This window comes from Elephas maximus, chromosome 2, assembly GCF_024166365.1.
Source record: "Elephas maximus indicus isolate mEleMax1 chromosome 2, mEleMax1 primary haplotype, whole genome shotgun sequence".
In the NCBI taxonomy this organism is placed as follows: Eukaryota; Metazoa; Chordata; class Mammalia; order Proboscidea; family Elephantidae; genus Elephas; species Elephas maximus.
This window is the reverse complement of record NC_064820.1, coordinates 117,293,045-117,313,312: the sequence shown is the minus strand read 5'-3', so window position 1 is coordinate 117,313,312 and position 20,268 is coordinate 117,293,045. Positions and strand designations below refer to the sequence as shown.

The 20,268-nt window shown below is 35.2% G+C and overlaps 1 protein-coding gene across 2 annotated transcripts in view; it reads left to right on the top strand.

Moving 5' to 3' along the window:
* FBXL17 (F-box and leucine rich repeat protein 17) overlaps positions 1 to 20,268 on the top strand; it is a 595,501-nt gene that overhangs the window by 196,731 nt on the left and 378,502 nt on the right. For both annotated transcript variants that reach the window (XM_049857839.1, XM_049857830.1), the window contains one exon: positions 9,246 to 9,376. In XM_049857839.1, the coding sequence (XP_049713796.1) occupies positions 9,246 to 9,376 (131 nt within the window). The remainder of the gene's footprint in view (positions 1 to 9,245; positions 9,377 to 20,268) is intronic.

Sequence of the window (20,268 nt, the reverse complement as noted above, 5' to 3'; positions counted from 1 at the left end):
AAGAAAGATTTTGAATGTACATCAGAGTCCCAATTGCATATTCTAAACCAAACCAAAACCAGACCTGTTGCCGTGAATTCTGACTCATAGAGACCCTAGAGGACAGAGTAGAACTGCCCCATAGAGTTTCCAAGGAGTGGCTAGTGGATTCGAACTGCCAACCTGAACTCTTAAACCAGGAAGAAAAAAGAAAAAAAAAAAAAGACATTTTGGAGTGTAACAATTCTATAGCATTTTTGGAATGCCAGAAAATAAAAATATATGCCAGAATATATCCTTTTAAGTTCAAAATCTGTTTTACACCTTAGCATTTTCAGAAACAAAGAGTAAAATAATTTGACTGTTACGCTTTAATGGACAGTGTATCATCAAGGGGCCAATGTACAGGTCATTTGGCTTGGGGATGATAAGCTTTTGTGATGGACTAATGATATTTTAGCTATTTTGCTACTTCAGAAAAAAGATAAGGTTGTAAAGCTCTCACTTAGAATATATTTCCAAAACTCTTGACCCACTGAAGTGTGATATGTGGGTGCAAGTGACTGAAATTAGTTCAAAATTCCATGAACTGTATCTTTTTTTTGTAGACTCTGAACTTGGTATAAGGAAATGAGAGAGAGAAGTACACGAGCGGTCCAATTAGATGAAGCAGTCTTTCCTTGCTTGCATTCACATTTGACTTAATTTACCCTTAATTTATTTAAGCTTTGGGTTTTTTTTTTTTTTTCTCATTTAAGTGAAACACTGTGAATGTTTTATTTTTTAATTGAAGTGAAGTTCTGATTCTTAGCTCCTGCTGGGTAAAAGAGTGACAGGACGGCTTAGTGCTGCTAACTTTAAGTGCTGTTTGTAGTTCGTTATGAGCTCCGGAAATCTCATATGGAGAAAAGAAAGGGATTTGGTGGAAAGAAAAGTCCCAGAAAAAAGTCAATTAGAGGCTGTGCTGCCTGCCAGAGTGAAGGAGGAGTTGCGGAGCATCCGTTCTGAAATGGTGTAGTAAAAAGCAGAAATCCAATTAACAAATTCACATTTCTGCAGCAGAAGACAGTGATTAAAATTTTGGTGAACTACTCAAAATTCCTGCCACACACATCAAAACTCTGGCAACTTACAAAGGCTTTTTTTTTTTTTTTTTAATGTTCTGTATTTTAAGAACAAATATGTAAATAGAGCTGGTCATGCTTCTTGTTCTGAAATGACTGTTAATTTTGTGAGGGATGAGAATATTGTTTTTTATTATTTAATGCTTACATATTAGTGAAATTTATGTTCAAATATAATAACACTTTTAAAAGCATGTAGCATCAGAGCTGCATACCTGCATTTGATAGAGTTAGAAGAACAGAGACTCGGTTTCTGGTAACTTAAATAAATTACATTATCTTTTAAAGTTTTGATCCGATTACAAATTTATTCATTTATTAATAAGCATTTAATAAATGCCTTGGATGCACTTAGTACTGTGTAAGGCACCGGTGACACAAACATGCATAAGACGTGGTCCCTGACTTGCAGTAGCTTGCTTTTGACTCCAGTGGGAGGAACGTACACTTAATTAGACCAGATTGTAAAGCAGTGTGTTTAATGCTGTGGTGGAGGAATGAGCAACATCAGTGGGTGTACAGAGGACAGAATCTCTTGCTTTTTGAGCATCCCTGGAAAGCTTTACAGAGGAGGTTCACTGGAGCCGTGAAGGCTGAATTATGCTTTTATTTAAAAAAAACCTGTTGCTGTTGAGTCAGTTCCAACTCATAGCGACCTTATAGGACAGAGTAGAACTGCCCCGTAGAGTTTCCCAGGAGCACCTGGTGGATTGGAACTGCTCACATTTTGGTTAGCAGCCGTAGCTCTTAACCACTACACCACCAGGGTTTTTATAGGCTAATAAAGCCAGCCTTAAAACTGTCCTGGGTGGCTCAAGAACACTATTATTGTTAATCTTTTTTTTTTTTTTTTTAGACTTGTGCTACCCTTATGTATTATATTTTATTACTAAGGGTATGTATGCTTGTATGTGTGAATTTATTTTTTTTTAATTCACTATAAATTGAGCCTTGGTGGTGCACTGGTTAAGCATTCGGCTGCTAATTAAAAGGTCTGCTGTTTGAACTCATTAGCCCTTCCATAGGAAAAAGACGTGTGGCAATCTGCTTCCGTAAAGATTACAGTCTTGGAAACCTTACGGGGCAGTTCTACACTGTCCTATAGGCTCGCTATGAGTTGGAATCAACTTGACAGCAATGGTTCTGATCTGATCTGGATAAATTGTAAGGTTACTGTGATTATACCTAGCCAATCTAATGACTATAACAGGCATATAATTAATACATTTGTATATTAAATTTAAAAGTATAAATGCCATTTCTGTGCTGATGACTCCCACATTTACTTGCCATCTCTCTTTCGTATCTCATAGACGTGTCAGGTATAACATATTCAAAACAAAACTGTCTTTTCCCACCCATCTCCAAGCCATCTTAGTTAACTGCAGTTCTACCTTCATTTGCTCAAACCAAAAATCTTGAGATCATCCTTGCCTCCTCTCCATAATTTACTTGCCAGGAAATTCTGTTAATTTTATTTTCAAAATATATCCAGAATCTGATCACTTCATACCACCTCCAGCTACCATCACTCTGCTCCAAGTAACTGATATTTCTTGACTAAGTTATTTCAGTAGCCTCTCTCTGCATTTACCTTTGCTCCTGCATTCTAGACTCAACCAAGCTAGAATGATCTTTTTAAAACGATCGCACTCCTGCGCAAAAACTTCTAGTGGCTCCTACTTTCCTTAGACATTCCTTCGCTTGCAGCTACAGCATTACATGATGTACTTCCTTTGCCTGCCTGTCTCTGTGTACGGTCTCCTCTTTTTTAAGGACACCAGTCATATTTTTTAGTCATATAGAATTAGGTCTTACCTTACACCAGTATGACCTCATGTTAAGTAAACTGATAACATCTTGAAGGACCCTATTTTTAAACAACATTACACTCACAGGTGCTGGGGGATAGGACTTCAACATATCTTTTTGGGGTACACAATTCAGTCTGCAACATTGGGGCCTATCATCAATGTTTTTTTTTATAAAAGTCCCTCAGTGATCCTGATGAGCAGCCCAAGGTTCGATTCACTGCTTTGGCAGGAAGGGATAGTGTCTGCCACATTACAAGGGTGCTCAGGAAACAAGTGCCTGTAAATGAATGGATGAAAATGCAACACAGTTACTGCCCTGGAGCCAGATCTGTACCTGCTCCAGCATTAAGAGTAGATTTCAGATATTTGGAAAGAGAGATTAGTCCTGAGCTGTAGGAGAGGAAAGGATAGGTGGGAAAGGGGAGGGGAATAGGAAAGGGAAGATGAAGAAGATAAGAAGGCAAAGAAGGGACTCCCAATTAGTTGCTCTCTTAATCTTTTGGCAGCTGCTGCCAATAATGATGCTCATTTAAAGGGCATACATCTGTCGGGGACTTCCTAGTTAATAATTTGCTGAGGCTATATATTTCCGAGACTCATGAACTTCTCCTGTCTCTGAAGTAATCAGGAAAGCATTATGGAGAAGATGAGATTTAAACTGGGTATTTAAATAAGTGGAAGGGAGAGAAGAAGGAACACTTCTAAGTTATTGGAGTAAAATGAGTGAAGTGAGAGCAATTTTTAAAAAATTTTGTGCTTTAGGTGAAAGTTTACAGTGCAAATTAGTTTCTCATTCAAAAATTTATACACAGAATGTTTTGTGACATTAATTGTAATCCCTGCATTGTGTCAGCAATCCCCCCTTTCCCTTTCCACCCCAGGTTCCCCATGTCCCTTCGTCCAGTTTTCCTGTCCATTCCTGTCTTCTCTTCTCTGCTTTTGGGCAGGCGTTGCCCATTTGGTCTCATAGACTTGATTGAACTAAGAAGCAAGTTCCTCATGTGTGTTATTGTTTTATGGGCCTGCCTATTCTTTGGCTAAAAAGTGGACATTAGGAGTGGCTTCAGTTCTGAGTTAAAAGTATATACAGGGGCCATAGTCTTGGGGGCTCATTCAATCTCTTGTCAGACCAGTATGTCTGGTCTTTTTTGTATGTGTGTGAATTTTAATTTTTTTCTACGTTTTTCTCCCTCTCTGTCCGGCACCCTCTATTGTGATCCCTGTCAAAGCTATAAGTGGTGGTAGCCCGGCATGATCTAGTTCTTCTGGGCTCAGGCTAGTGGAGGCTGTGATTCATGTGGTCCATTAGTCCTTTGGACTAATGTTTTCCTTGTCTTTAGCTTTCTTCATCCTCTTTTGCTCCAGATAGGAGGGGACCAATAGATGTATCTTAGCTGCTTGGAAGCTTTTAAGACCTCAGATGCTACTCACCAAAGTTGGACGCAGAACATTTTCTTCACGAACTTTGTTCCGCCAAATGACCTAGATGTCTCTGGAGACCAAGGTCCTCAGCCCCAGTAGCTCAGTCTCTTAAGGTGTTTGGATCTGTCTGTGAAGCTTCTATGACTTTGCCTTGGTCAAGTTATGCTGACTTCTCCTATGTTGTGTGCTGTCTTTCCCTTCACCAAAGTTAACACTTGTCTACTATCTAGTGATTTTTCTTCCCCACCCTTCCCCTCCCTAGTAACCATCAAAGATTGTTCTTTTCTGTATTTAAACTTTTCCTTGAGCTTTATAATAGTGGCCTCATATATTTGTCCTTTTGTGATTGACTTATTTCACTCAGCATAAGGCCCTACAAATTCATTCATGTTGGGAGATGTTTCACGGATTTATCATTGTTCTTTATTGTTGCACAGTATTCTGTTGTGTATATGTACCATGCGGAAAGGAAAGAGGCCCCAGAGAAGCAGAGCGTTATTGAAAAAAAAGAAAAAAGTAGGAGACCTCACACTGCCTGATCTCAGAATCTACTATACAGCCATGGTAGTCAGAACAGCCTGGTACCCAACCACTATGAAAAACAATGTGATGCTCCCTTAAAAAGCTAGAAATACTGTACTATCAGCAATCCCACTCCTAGGAGTATATCCTAGAGAAATAAGAGCCATCACATGAATAGATATATGCATACCTATGTTCATTGCAGCATTATTCACAATAGCAAAAAGATGGAAACAACCTAAGTGCCCATCAACAGATGAATGGATAAACAAATTATGGTATGAATAACAATGGAATACTACACAACAGTAAAGAACAATGATGAATCTGTGAAATACCTCACAATATAGATGAATCTGGAGGGTGTTATGCTGAGTGAAATAAGTCAATCACAAAAGGACAAATACTATATGAGACCAGTATTGTAAAAACTCAAGAAAAATTTTACAGGAAGAAACAATCTTTGATGGTTATGAGGGAGGAGAGGGTTGGGGAAGGGAAAAATCATTAACTAGATAGTAGGTAAGTGTTAGTTTTGGTGAAGGGAAAGACAAAAATGATAAAAATCATGAAAGAAAAAATAGGGACAATGCTAGGGCCCCTAATACATGGCATAAATAAAATACAAACCGTAACTAACAATGCACAAACACCAGAAGATAAACTAGATAACTGGGAGCTCCGAAAAATTAAACACTTACGTTTATCAAAACACTTCACCAAAAGAGTAAAAAGAGAACCTACAGACTGTGAAAAAATTTTGGCTATGACATACCCAACAAGGGTCTAATCTCTAAAACCATAGAATACTTCAACACCTCAAGAACAAAAAGACAAATAATTCAATCAAAAAATGGGCAGAGAATATGAACAGACACTTCACCAAAGAATACATTCAGGCAGATAACAGACATATGAGGAAATGCCTGCAATCATTAGCCACTAGAGAAATGCAAGTCAAAACTACAATGAGATACCATCTCACCCCGACATTACTGGCACTAATCAGAAAAACAGAAAATAACAAATGTTGGAAAGGTTGCGGGGAGATTAGAACTTTAATGCACTATTGATGGGAATGTAAAATGGTATAAGCACTGTGGAAAACGATATGGCTCCTCTTTAAAAAGCTAGAAGTAGAAATACCACACGATCCAGCAATCTCACTACTAGGAATATATCCTAGAGAAATAAGAGCTGTCACACTAATAGACATATGCACACACATGTTCATTGCATCATTATTCACAATAGCAAAAAGATGGAAGTGAGAGGAATTTTAACTTCTCAGAATTTAGAGAAAGAGATTTGAGCTGGTTTAGTGGATTTCAAGGAATGGCAGGGATGGAAGGTGAAGGGCCTTGATAGGAAAGCCCTGGAATTCGTTTTTGCATTTGAAAAGGTTTTGCTTCTTAAAGGTGTTGGAGCAGGTGAGAGATATGATCACAGTTGTTTAAACAAGATTGATCTGTCTGGTGATGACGCAAGGAATTAAAAGGAATAGCTCTGAGGAGAAGAACAGTAAAGTGTTCTAGAAAGCAAATTAGTGTTTGAATAAGATGTTGAAAGATGTCAGATTCAGTGAAAGAATGGCAAAACCAAACAGGCCTTGGTTTTGGCAATAATGCAGAGACAGAAGCCCAGCATGATTAAGAAGGCAATGGCTAGAAGAGAATAAACAGAGAGGGTGTCAGAGAATTAAAATGGTAGCTATTGTGGACGTAGCTTTCAAGACCATACCCGTTGCCGCTGAGTCAGTTCTGACTCATAATGACCCTATAGGACAGAGTGGAATTGCCCCACAGGGTTTACACGATGTGGCTGATGGATTCGAACTGTGGACCTTTTGGTTAGCAGCTGACCTGTTAGTGTTCAAGTCCAGGAGACGAGCAAAAGAGATACCCTTTCTTCTCTCCCTTGTTCATCCAAGTTCTTTTCTAAATGTTGATATCAGACCTCATAAAGGTACCTTTGCTCAGGTAAAAAAAAAAATCCTTCTCTGCCCCTTTCCTTTCCATTCCCAGAAGTCTTAGTTTCTTTACTTTTTTTTTTTTCTTTTCAGTTTTTACCATGCAAGACCTGTGCTAAAACCTTTTCACCTTTTTCCTTGACTGTCCCTCTCTGTCCTTAACAGGAAGCTCTCCCTGGCTTCCTCCAGCTGCCTTTCTTTCACCTGTCTGTCTCCCTGTGCCTTTGGTCTCTCCCCTGGTCCGCCTTGGTAGCAAGAAAGGTGTGTTTGTCAGATGAGTGTGTGGTGCTGATCTACAGCCACAGAAACCCTTCACCAACAAGGCTGCCTGTCTTAACTCTTGATTTTGTTCTTTAAAGATTACAACTGATTGTTTAGAAACCCAGTTTCAGTAGAGCCAACATCTGCAAGGCTGTTAAGGAGTGATTTAGCTGTTAATTGGGATTTGACATATTTTGCTATACAGTAGTTTTTATTCTTTTAAAAAAAAATATCACCTCTAACTGGCCTCACATAAATTATCCTTGTTAGCCTGAAAGACTAGAACATCCTTACTGCCTTTGCCAAGGTACTGTGAGTCCTCTTATGCAGTTGTTTCATTTTTTACTTTTCCAGGGTCTTAAGGAAATTTGGGAGCCATTTGAGGTCTTTTTATAATCCTCAAAGCCTTTGTTTCCTAGACAACGTTTTAGTGTCTCATTTTATATTTAAGTACATGGCCATACTAGTCATTGGCTAATTTTAGTCTTTAACGTGAATTGGTTAGAAGTCATACGTTTTCCAATAAAAGCCCTATTAAACTGAAAGTTGATTATCTACATTCTACATACTGACTTGGGTTTCTTTCAGAATACCTTACTAAATGTTTAAAAATTGGAGTGAAGCGTTTAGAAGATCTTGTAAGGCTTTGCTTATTCAAATCCTCTGTGATTTGTATAACCCAGCACTACCACTGAATTATAAGGAAAGTAAATTTAATTAAAATGTCAGTTTTCTAAATGTAAGTATTTGTTTCAGACTTTGAAGGATTGTTTAACGTAGCTTTTTATGAAACACTGGAGGGCACGATTATGAAATTCCCGCAGGAAGGGAAGGAATGTTATGAATTTGACAGAGCTGTTTGTGTGGAATTTTGAATAAAAATGCCACATCCCGTAGAGGTGCTAGATAAGTGTCTTGTAATGATGCTGGTTACTGGGAATTAGCCTTTGGATATTGTCATATTTCAAGTTGAGCTGGGCAAAATGGTTCTAGGGAAGGCCATGTGAGCTTAGTGAGTGACTGTCAGCTCATGAAAAAAATGAGAGTTGAATGAATCTGAGTAAAATACTTAAGATCTCAGTAGAATGATGAGATTTGAAAGCTGAAGTAAATCTGTTTCCTTATGTATGAGTTTTGTGCTCTGTTGGAAGGATAAGAAATGTTACTTTTAGGGGTAATAAATACAGAGCAGAATTAATAACAAGGCAGGTTGAATCCCTGCCATACTTTGAATATCTTCTGCCTCTTCTTCCATCACATTTGTCTGACTTTTAAGGGTTCGTGTGATTAGATTGAGTGTTCACTTGGATAATCCAGGATAATCTCCCCATCTCAGGATCCTTAACTTTAGTCACATCTGCAAAGGTGTAGACATTTATGGGGGGTCATTATTTGGTCTACCACATGCCTCCAGATTAATTCTTTGCATGGTAATAGGCAAAAATGTTTTATTTGAAACTGTAACTTATTTGAAGATGATAATTATGATCCCACCGCCTTTATGTGAATGATTTTATTAATTTTCTTCTTCCTTAATCAGAGGAAGAGAGGAAACTTCAGGAAAGGCCTAGAGGAAGTGAAGAAATGAGGAGGCGTTACCTGAAGAAAGTCTTTACTTCTTGAACAATGGCTTATATTGCTTTCCATGTGAAGAAACACATCCATTATAGTACAATTCAGAGTACATTGATAAAATATCATCAAAATATCCCCGAGTTAACCACTTTCTCATATTTCATCTTTTAAAATGAGAAAACCTATAGAGATGCCATTATTATGAAGATAAATATCTGAAATTGAACAATGTTAGAATAAGCTCATCAGACCAACAGACTGTAGGTATTTAATGTAATGTATTTAAAGGTTTCCCCTCCTGTTAGACCATAGATTGCTAACTTTTGATTTCTATGATGCCTCAGTGAAATCTGATTTTAATGTTTGTTGAAATTCATACATTGAAGTTTAGGTCACCATAGGTTTCTGAATTCATTTCTAATTTAGTATGTAAATATTAAACAGAGTTTAATTAAATGATTCTAGAGTATTACTCTGTTTTGAATATTGTACAGTGACACTCTGCCTTGTAATAAGCTGTATTTATAATTCTTGAGAATTAATGGAAGGTTTAACTTTTCCATCTTTTATTTATCTCAGCTAAGAAACCTTTCCAGCTTGGACCTGCGTCATATCACTGAACTGGATAATGAAACCGTGATGGAAATTGTCAAGAGGTGCAAAAATCTTAGCTCTCTCAATCTCTGTCTGAACTGGATCATAAATGACAGGTAACCATTGTACCATTTTAAAAACACTTTTCCAGAGGGAAACATGTATTCTATGTACCAAATACTAATTATCATTATAACAAGGCACATCAACGTTAAGTAAAATTGAATGCAGCCATGCCTTTTCAAACTGATATGCTTAAAACTTGAAAACCATTTAGATGTATACTTTCAATCCATCCATTGCTTATGTTTACAAAAAGATTTTTATGTGCTTTGAATCAAATGTTTGCCTGAACAATTATAGCAACAGCAATCTGTTGAAGTTTTTGCTTATCTCCCATCCAAGATTTATTGTTTATTTGCCACTGTACTACTTTTGCAGCTTTTGTGATTGATGCACTGTTCACTTATCAAGGCAAATGATTCTGAGAAAATATCTCAAACGTGTTCCGACCCTTTTTTAAGGATGACATTTTGTTCTCTGTAAAAACATAATTTGTTTTCAAAACAGAAGTCATGTGGTGGACAGTTCAATATATTGTGTTAAAACGTGTGAAATAGGAAGCCTTTTCTTTTAAACAACAATAAACCCATTTTTCTTTGAAATGTTGTGTGAGGGAACAAAAAGGTATAGGAAAACCTTGGAAGTAGACTTTTATAGTGAAAACAGTGGCTTATTAGCAGTAGCACTTCTGATTAGCTCAGGAAGGGCCTTACATGCAGGCATGAGGCAAGATTCCTGACCAGTAACTTTACAAGTTTTGTTTTTTTAAGATAGGCCATCAAACGTGTTTTGCTTCCAAAGTACAATGCACTGTTAGCTAAACTTAGAACCTATTTTGATTTAAATATGTTTCATAAATAAGAGCAAGAATTTATTAAGTTTGTGTCAGTAAATCCTTTAAATTCAAGACCCCCTCATACTTTTAATTTCCTCTTTTACTTTAAAATTAAACTCATGTGGACTCCAGTTTTCTAAATTATGGTAAATTCTAGTGACATTGTCTTAAATTACTTTGAATTACTGTTTAAATTATGTAATAACCTTTGATTTGGCTCTTAGTAAAATGTTTCTTGGAAATTTCGTTCATCTAGAATGGGCACTTTAATCATTTATTTAAAATGTTTTTTGTTTTTGAGTAACAGTTAATATATGAAATATACAAAAATCTGAATGATATAAATTTTAAAAGGTAAAATTGTTCTCTGAAATCAGTGTGCTTCTACAGAGTTAATAATATGGCAATTTAAAATAATTTTAAAAAGTGTTTTTCAGAACAGATGATAAAATTAAGGCCATAAAAAATATTATCCTGTGGTTTTATGTGTTTAACATTAGCTTAATTTTGAGGTAAACATCTTGCTAATGCAGTAAATTAAAAGGAGAAAACCATTTCTGGAACAAAATGATTATGAAAATGATTACCTTTTATTTGACAAGAATTTACAGAATACCTGACAAGTGTGACAGAGCCAGTAATTAGAGAATACAAAGGTAAATAAGATATAGTCCATAGGAGATTATATAAATTATCTCCTAAGTAAACATTTTACTTAGGATTTATATCATTTAAACAAAAACTTTTCAGGGATTTCTAATCGTCAAGCTCTTCAAATGCTTATTTAGCCATAACTGGAAATTTACAAATGAAAAAGGAAGCCGACCTCACTTCAGCTTTCGTTCTCCTTGTTAGCTTCCATGTATTCAAACTCTATTTCAATCTTTTTTTTTTTTTAACTTTAATGGATATTTGGTATTTGATCATAAATATGTCTACTATAGAGATTTATTTGCAAGGAATGAAAGAGTATTTTTATGTTTTTAATGGAAAAGTTTGGATTAATTGAGAAAACATGCATTTTAATGAGGTTGAGCAGTAGAGTTTTAAAGATCAGACTCTTTTAGGTTTTAATTACAGTACTTGCACTTATCCAGTATACTGTAATAGAAGTTTCAAACATTAAAACCCACTTTGCAGTATCATCTAAATTACTCATCTCATTGTTCTTGCCACACTGTAATACTAAGCTAAGCAATATTTGTAATTATATTGGTATAAATCTAGGACTTCCCGTCAGACTTAATTATAATTTTAGCACTTAGCTGAGATGGGTTAGTAACCTTTCATATGGAGGGCACTGGAATGCACTAATGCATTTAGCCTATCAATTAGCTTCTGTTTTACATTTGTTCATTATTATTATCCTCCAGTAAATCAGGAAGCATTTATTAACCCCCTACTAAATGCTTAGTACTGTGTCTCAGACTGTGGGACACGGAGTCCCAGCTGCTCTCTTTAGGTGACATAAGACTTAATGAGTGAGATAAGAGTGAGTCTTTTAAGGATAGAGAAGAGGGAAGTAACCTTTCTTACTCAGGTAATTGATAAGACATTTTACACACATTTTCGTTTAACCCCCTCAACATCTTTTGTTAAGGGGAAGGTCATACAGTTCCTATTAAATTTAGGCCATTTATTTGACTTTTCTTTCACTTTTCGGATGGATGTATTTTTTCCATCATTGCTACAGTGAAAAACTGATTTAGGACAAAAAAGAAAAAGCAAATGGCTAATGAGTTAATTAAGTTCTGTTTGTTCACATTTTCCATTTTACCGCTGGGATTCACACAATTGACATATATGTGTAAGATTCTTAATTTTTTATTCAACTCATTTTCTTTTATAATGAAAGCATACTAGAAACTTCATATGTTATTTTATACATAACATATTAAAAGGATCTATGTTTAATATTGCTTTAATTCCTCACATGATGATGCTAAGCTATTAAGATCTTTGTATATGGCATTCATCCTAGATTTTAAAAAAATCATATTTGTTAACATTTTTGAAGTTCAAAATTTACAATAAATAGTAGTTGAAGATTGTTACTGTTATGCTCATGGTGCTTTTAAGTATTTTAAGCATTGAGCAGCTATCTGTGTGACTAAGACATGCTGCTCCTTTTCTTTGTTTTTGTAAAAGCACTGTTTGTGTTTAGAAAGTTAAACAGCATGATATTTTCTTGTGCTGAAAAGGATGGTCTAGTAGTCATTTGACATTTACCATTGCTTTTGAATGCAAATAAAATCCAAGTGATTTATGAAAAGAAGATACTATTTCTATCAATGGTTTAAATTAAGCATCTGGTTGTCATATCTCCTCTACTCCCTTAGACTGTAAGTTTATTGAAATGTTTATTTGTATTTGATATAAATCTTTTGTTATTTCACATCCAATTTAATCCTGACTGTTTTTGTATGTTTGGCATAGAGTCCAAAGTAGCATGTTCTGGATGTAAAAAATCAAAATAATTCTGAGCATTTTAATAAGGATATGCATATAATGGCTCTTTTGTTCTTTTTTGCCAATAAGAATTAAATGAAATCTCATTGATTCTAAATAGATCTTTACAAAAGCTATTTTAAAACTTTAAATGGCTTTCAAAGATGATAATTAATCTCCGCATTTTCAATTTGTAACATTAGCCCTTTAAAAAAAGTTGGTTCAATCATATGATCTGGAGACCTGTTATCAAATACATGATCCTTTTATTGACAGTTGACCATGCTTGCTCATGAATTAGGAGAACACTAGGGGATGGCATTACACGAGAAATGATAGATTCTCTAGCATGCATTAGCAAAAGTCACAAAATATAACAAAACCAGGTTGATTATAGGCTGGTTGTTAAAGAAATTATGTTGCCAGCTAGTTGAGCTTGCCTAGCTAGAGTTTTACTCTTTGAATTTGCAATTTAAAAATCAAACGTATTAAACTTGTAAACAATGACAACTAAGAATGCTATCTTTAAAGGGTTAATTTGCTATGCAAATTTTACATTTATGTAAAAGGGACTCTTGCATCAGTGCACACTCTTAAAATTCAGAGAATCTTAGACTGTTATGGCCTGTTTCTTTCAAGTATATGATAGCATTTATGGTATGTTGCTGTTTCACTTTATGTATGTTACAGTTTAGAATAGTAACTAATAGATATTTTCTCTTTAAATAGGACTTTTAAATAAGACTGTTAGAAGTTGCAAACTGGTGGGCCACAGCTGAGTCCAGTCCACAAAGTTGTTTTGTTTTCCTATACAGTATTTTAAAAAACTGAATTGGTTGCCAACACTTTAAATATTGGGATAATTCACACACACACACACACACACGCACACACACATGCACACACACACGCACACACACACACAGACATAAATCTTAATTTGAGGCTTCATGTGGAAAATGCGCAATCTAGCAATGCTAGAGCCACCTTTTCTCATGTCAGCAAACTTACCAGGATGACAAACGGGCTGTTCTCTTTGACCATTCCCTAGTTCTCTACTGTTCCCACCAGGCATGTTTTTTAATGTTGTTAGTGTCCCCCTCACTCCCACTCCCAATTTACAAACTAAATTCTCCTTCATTAAAATCCAGAATATAGATATTTTTAGATATTCATATTGTAAATCAAATAGTTTTTAAAATTGTTTCTGATGAAATATGTTGACAAGTAGTAGGGAGTTAGTCTCCCTAAATTAGTTCTTGGATACATTAGGAATTAGAATTTGGCAAACAGGTAGCAGTTATAGAGCGGGACAAAATTCAGCTTAAAATAAGTTAAAACCTTTAGATTCATTGACTGACTCTCTTCCAAAGTGGAGAACTTACTCTCACTAGTGTTCAAACAAGAATTTTGTAAAAGAGTTCCCTGAATTATAAAGGAAATTGAACTAGTCGACTAAACTCCTTCCAACTTCAAACCCATTTTTAAAATGAATGTATTAGCCATGTGATAATGTGCTTAGCATTTGATTCATGATTCCTTTATTATGGAATTCATTAAGAAAAAATATTCATACTGTTCTTTCTCTTTCCTTTTTCTGGGTATACATTTTCAGTCTTTTAGTTTTGCTCAGGTTGAAGTTGTCTAGTGACAGATTATTCCACCACCCTTTCGAAGCAGACTGACAGCATCCTGGCTAATGTAAAACTCAATGAGGCTTTTTATAAAGATTTTTCTAACTCCCCTGATCTTCTCTGGATGTTTATTCTGTTTCTTCTTTTAAATTTCCGTTGATTCAATAAAAAACGGTGACATTTAGAAATAAAGTTCAGCGAGGATTTGAGCAGGTGTTGGCGATATAAAATATTTGCTGAGGGCCCATTGTGTTTTATTTCCAAGAATTGTTTTGTGAACATATGCTATATATTGTATTTATAAGTGTTCAAGTACTGGGTGGGTAATCTACCATCTTCCTTTGAATGTCATGTCACAGTGGACTTAGAATTTTATTTCATTTCGATCCCCTAATAGTACTTAATTCTCCTAGAGACAGAGGTTTAAAGATTGCCCAAGGGGGACAAACATATCCATTAAATCCAACAGGCATAGATGAATTCAAGTTTGAGAATATTTTGTTTTTTATTAAAGTTAAGTGGTGTGGAGGAAAGGAATACTTTTCACCTTGGAGTATTGAGTGTGAAGTTTGAGCAATTTTCTCCCATAAAATCCTGAAAACTTGGAAATAAAGAGGCAGCAAAAATAATGCCAGCAATTGAATCAGTCCTGGGATGGGATTTATAGCTGCACTGTCTTGTCTCTGTAGCATGTGGAGCAGGCTGTCTGCATACTTTTCGTGCCTGGTAATGTGGCTTGGCTAGTTAGGAGAAGCTTTAGTAAACTAGATCTTAGCTTATTTCTATAATCTGTTTCACATTTTTTTTTTTTGTTATTCTATTATGTTGCTTATTCATATTTTTATAAAAACAAGTAATGAGGTATATTTATTTCTGAAAGTGTTAGATTGTGGGAAAAAAAGAGTGGAATTTTCCTGAGCTTTTTAAGGACACTTATTGGAGGTTGGCATATTTTTGAATCTATTTTTTATATTCATAATTATTTGAAAGGCCACCCCTACAAGTGTAGTATGATAAAAAAGAAAAAAAATTTTTTTCCAGTTTCCCAAGTCATCTATAAAAATGATGCCTTCTGTGTTCTTGTATCCATTCGACCCTCTCTTTAAAACCATGATTGAGTTTTGTAGTGCTAATGAGATTAGGGTATGTATTTTTTTCTCTGTTTTTTTTTTCTGGACCATGGATAATAAGAATAGCTAATGATAGGTACCATTTTTTATTAAACATGTTTTACTGTGTGACAGACATTGTGCTAAGTATTTACCCATATTGCTTCACTGAATTTTTACAACAGCCTTGAGGAAGGACTATTAACATTGTTTTCAAATGAGAGAACTAAGGCACAGATAGGTTACACAGCTTGCTGCAGGACTCACAGATTACTAAATGGTGGAACCGAAGCTGGAACCCATTTTTTGTGTCTTCCATGTCTAAACTGTAGCCACGAGGACTCCCAGTACCTTATTCTGCCTCAGATCTAGAGTAACAATGTGTCCTGGTTTGCCCAAGGCAGCCCCAGCCCGTGCCTGTTGTGCTGGTACTGTATCAAGCTTAGTACTTCTGTCTTACTCCCTTTTGTGTTCCACAGTGTCCTGGTTGGGATCATTAATTATATGGTTATCCTGCTGAGGCTTTGGGTGCTTTGCCTGATACCTCAGACATCAGGCATTCTGAACGTAATTAGAATGTTATTATCCCTTATGGAATATCTGAGGTGACAAATTTTGGTTATTATGTTGCATGCACAGACTTGTTTTTTAAACAGCTTATTATATTTCATAATAAAATGCAATTTTACCAAACAATCCCCATTAAAATACTTCTCATTTCCTACTATAGTTCCTTGAGGACAAATAGAAAGTCTTGTTCATCTTTGTATCTTATACTATATCTGGCTCATAGTTGGTCATGAATGAATTTTGAATAGCATTTAAGCATTTAATGATGCACATTTATTTTTACAAATATTTTATTATCTGTAGATGCTCTCTCTCAGTTGTAGCAAGTACTTAACCACTGAGGATTAAAGTGGAACACTGGATATATAATTTGAATAAGATGTCTGTGAGTTCATAAAGAAAGAAGTTAGATTTATTGAAGGTTTCGGGGCCTTTGGTAAGAAATAATTATCATAATCTGCTTACTTTTCCTAGTATATATAGCTTTTCAAATAACCAATTATATTTTTCTACGAAAGGCTAAGTTTGATAAAATGGTTTGTGCATTTATTCTCAGATGAAATTCTTAGTGTATTCGAATGAAAGGAACTTTTTCTGTGGTTTCTTAGGTGGTGACCTTGATAAAGAATCGGTTCTGATGTTGGTTCTTTCAGTACTTCTAGTTACTAAATATCATCTTTAAGATACATTAATTTAGAAATATTAATTGGTATCTAACATCAGAGTGTTTAGCGTAGTAAAATCCCTTGAAAAGAAAGTCCACATGAGATAAATAAATCTCAGCCTGCTTTAAAACCATGATTGAGTTTCATAGTGCTAATTTTTTCTCCAGTTCTGTAGATCAGAGGAAAACAGGATTGGGTGTCAGTGAATTTAACTTACTGTTTGTGCTAACATTATTTAATCTTATAGAATAACCCTGATTTTTATTAAGAGCTCTAACTTGTGATGGTAATTTTTAATTTCTGCTTTGTCTTTGGTTCCTAGTGAGCAATAATGCATAAATAAACATTTCTGCAAATAATAATAATTAATGATGGACCTTCTGTAGGATCATGGGTGTTCCTAGATGTGCTGCTGCAAATGCTGCCACTGCTGTTGTGTTTTTCAGGCAATATGAAGATGGATAAACAGGTATATTAAACATTTAGTTTATAGGGGACTTTTAAAAAATGTGATTTTTATGCAATCAGAATTCATGATTCTGAATTATGAATGGAACACATTTTATACAATTACGTATGCAGTACTATAAGCCTGTGAGTTTGGAGGCATCTTAACCTCAAAACCGTTTTAGAATTGCCAACAATGAAGAAAACCTTCATTTATTGATGATAATAGTTGATTGACTATTTGGACAGATTTGTGACCATCCCACCCTCCCCCCCCTTTTGTCAAGAGTCGTCTTATTCTTAAAGTGCCCGAAACCAGAAACAGTAATTAAAATAACTTGCTGTTGTCAGAGTTTTAAATTGTGTGATAAATGAAGCCCAATAAATAGTGACAATATCAGAAAGGTGATTAAATCTGACAATTTTCTTGTAAAAGGCTTAAGATGATAAATATCTCCTGTGATTAGTTATTAATGTAGTGTAAGGGATTTTGCTTTGGCATAACGTATTTTATAAACAGTGGCATAAAGAAATATTTTAGACGATAGGTACACACATGTTTAATCAGAGGAGAAATTGCTCAGACTTGATTGGTAGTAATTAAAAATGGCAGACCTGACATACATGTGGCGGGGCTATTTTTTGTATGACAGTCCTAACAGAAATTAAGAAAGGGTAGTGCTTCCTGAAGACGTGAAGAATGACAGAGTGCTTTCAGTTTAAACCCTTGTGCTTCATGAAAAGAGAAAAGTTTTATGTATATCATTCCTCAACTGATAAAATGTGTAATTTAAGGCAGTATAAAATACCTCCTCACTTAGTGAAGTATTTAAAAAAAAGCAAACTTGTTCCATTAGCAGTTATAGTTGTAATACTACTAGTAATTTCCCTTAAAATGAATATGAATTCCTTTATTTTTAAAGAAAAGATTAAGTAATAACGGTGGTTCTAATGAAGTGTTGCCTCGTGTTCCTGTCTCGCTGAATCTATGGCACATCATTCTATTGGTGGCATATATCATTGGTGACAGTGTAATATTCTGTTTATGAGTCTCTGTCATTGAAAGAGGAACGTGTGGCTTCATTTTGGTTCTCTGCCCCCAAGTTACTCCCGGCACCTTGCCCAGGGACCAGCTCAGAGAAGTAATTTAATACATATGTGTTGAGAGAATTATAAGTACTGCTTTTATAGGATGAATAAATCTGCTTTTAAATTTGGCTTCAACTCTGGCTGAAGTCCAGGCAGCTGGTTCAAATGCCCTCTTTCTTCCAGATTTATTTATTTCTGAATAAAGTTGATACTTAATAAAGTGAGGGTTTAGTGTCATTGTCTAGATTCAGATAGAGTTTGCTTTATGTATTCCATGGTATTTATCTGAAAGCCATAGCCTTGTTTTTTGTTTTTTAAACAATAAATAGCATTGTAATGGCTAATCAGTTGGGTTTTTCCCTTTTAGTAGGGACTTTGAGATACTTTTAAAAGAAGAACCGAAAATACCACTTGCCTTTCATATTTAATGATAATACTTTGTATTAATTGAAAAAAGACTTCTTAGTTACAGCTTTTTTCTGTTTATGGGTGAGAAAGGTATGTCTATATATGTTGCAAGTTTTTCCTTAGCTTTGCCTCTGGTACTTTTAAGCGCTGCCCTTTAAATGTATGTTTAGTGTTTGGTAATTGCTACTATGAACCTAAACGTACTGATTAAGGCCAGGTTCACATTAGAACAATTATCTGGTTAATTGCTCTGGTCATATATAGGCTAAAAAATCATCAGAACATCAAGTTGTGAAAGCAATGGCAGGCGTTTCAAAACCACCAAGCATACCTAGTGCAAATCACATCAGCAAAGCAATTAATTTAGGCTAATTGCTTTTCTGTTTGTTCAAGATGCACTTTGGAACTGTCTTTTTAAATCAGGGCAATTAAGATTAGTAAGCAATATAATTAAAAAAATGTTAGAGTAGTCACTATTTTTAAAAAGTGATAACTATTCCATATGTACCTATGTAATGTATCTATCACCCATGTAGGGCTTCGAAATAGTTAAAACAAAATAAACTTATTTTAGAAATTTACCAAGATTTCCTTCAAAAATAAATTGAAGAGTAGATTACCTCTTCCTAAATTGTAGCATGGGGTTATCTTTAGTTCCTCATTATTAATTAGAATTATCTAGTTTCAATAATGTACAGATGTCCCTCGGCATTCACAGGGGATTGGGGGGATTGGTTCTAGGACCCCCTGCGGACACTAAAATCTGAGGATGCTCAAGTCCCTTATATAAAATGGTGTGGTATTGGCATATAACCTATGCACATCCTCCCGTATACTTTACATCATTTCTAGATTACTTGTAATACCTAATACGATGTAAATGCTACGTAAATAGCTGTTATACTACATTGTTTAAGGAATAACGTCAAGGAAAAAAAGCCTGTACATGTTCAGTATAGAGGCAACCATCATAGGCCAAACTGTGATGTAACGGTACACAGCAGCAACAACGTAACATTTTTTTCCAAATATTTTCAATCCGAGATTGCTTGACTCCACGAATGTGGAACCCATGGATATAGAGCGCCGACTGTATGCTAAGGTGCCCTATTAGTATGTGATGAGAAATACCTAGATACTGAAAGTGGCACTTACCAGGTTTTCTCTGGATGGACATGTATATTTTTTCTTATAATGTAATCAGGATTTTTAAATGTCTTAAAAAACCAGATTAGGCACACTTCGTGTTATTGACGCTTTCTCTATCATTAAGTATTATAAATTTGGCAGTACCAATTTGTTAAAAATTGAAAACCAGTTGAGTTTCCAACTGTTTCTCCATGAAGCAGTGTTGTAATGGACCCATAGTTGAAAAAAAAAGTCAAATTTAGGGATTGGTTCTTCTTTGGAAAATGTAGAAATACCATTCGTGGGAGCATAAAACATGGCTGATACTGTTCAGTGTTCACCATGTTGTCATATAGCAAGTAGCTCTTTCTTTCACCTTTCTCCTTCCAAAGGAGCAAGTCACGTGATACAGTGTGTTTAATGGCATCCCTGCCCCCAGGAAGTTCTCTGAAGAAAGTAGGTTGACTTGTGCTGAGGACTGTGACTTTAGAAATGAATCATTTAGACAGGCACATGTTAAAGGAGATCCTGGGAGCATTTATCGTTTTGTGATTTTCTGTAGCTATGACAAGAAATTTGAGTGAAATGAAATTTGGTATAAGAAATGAAGGA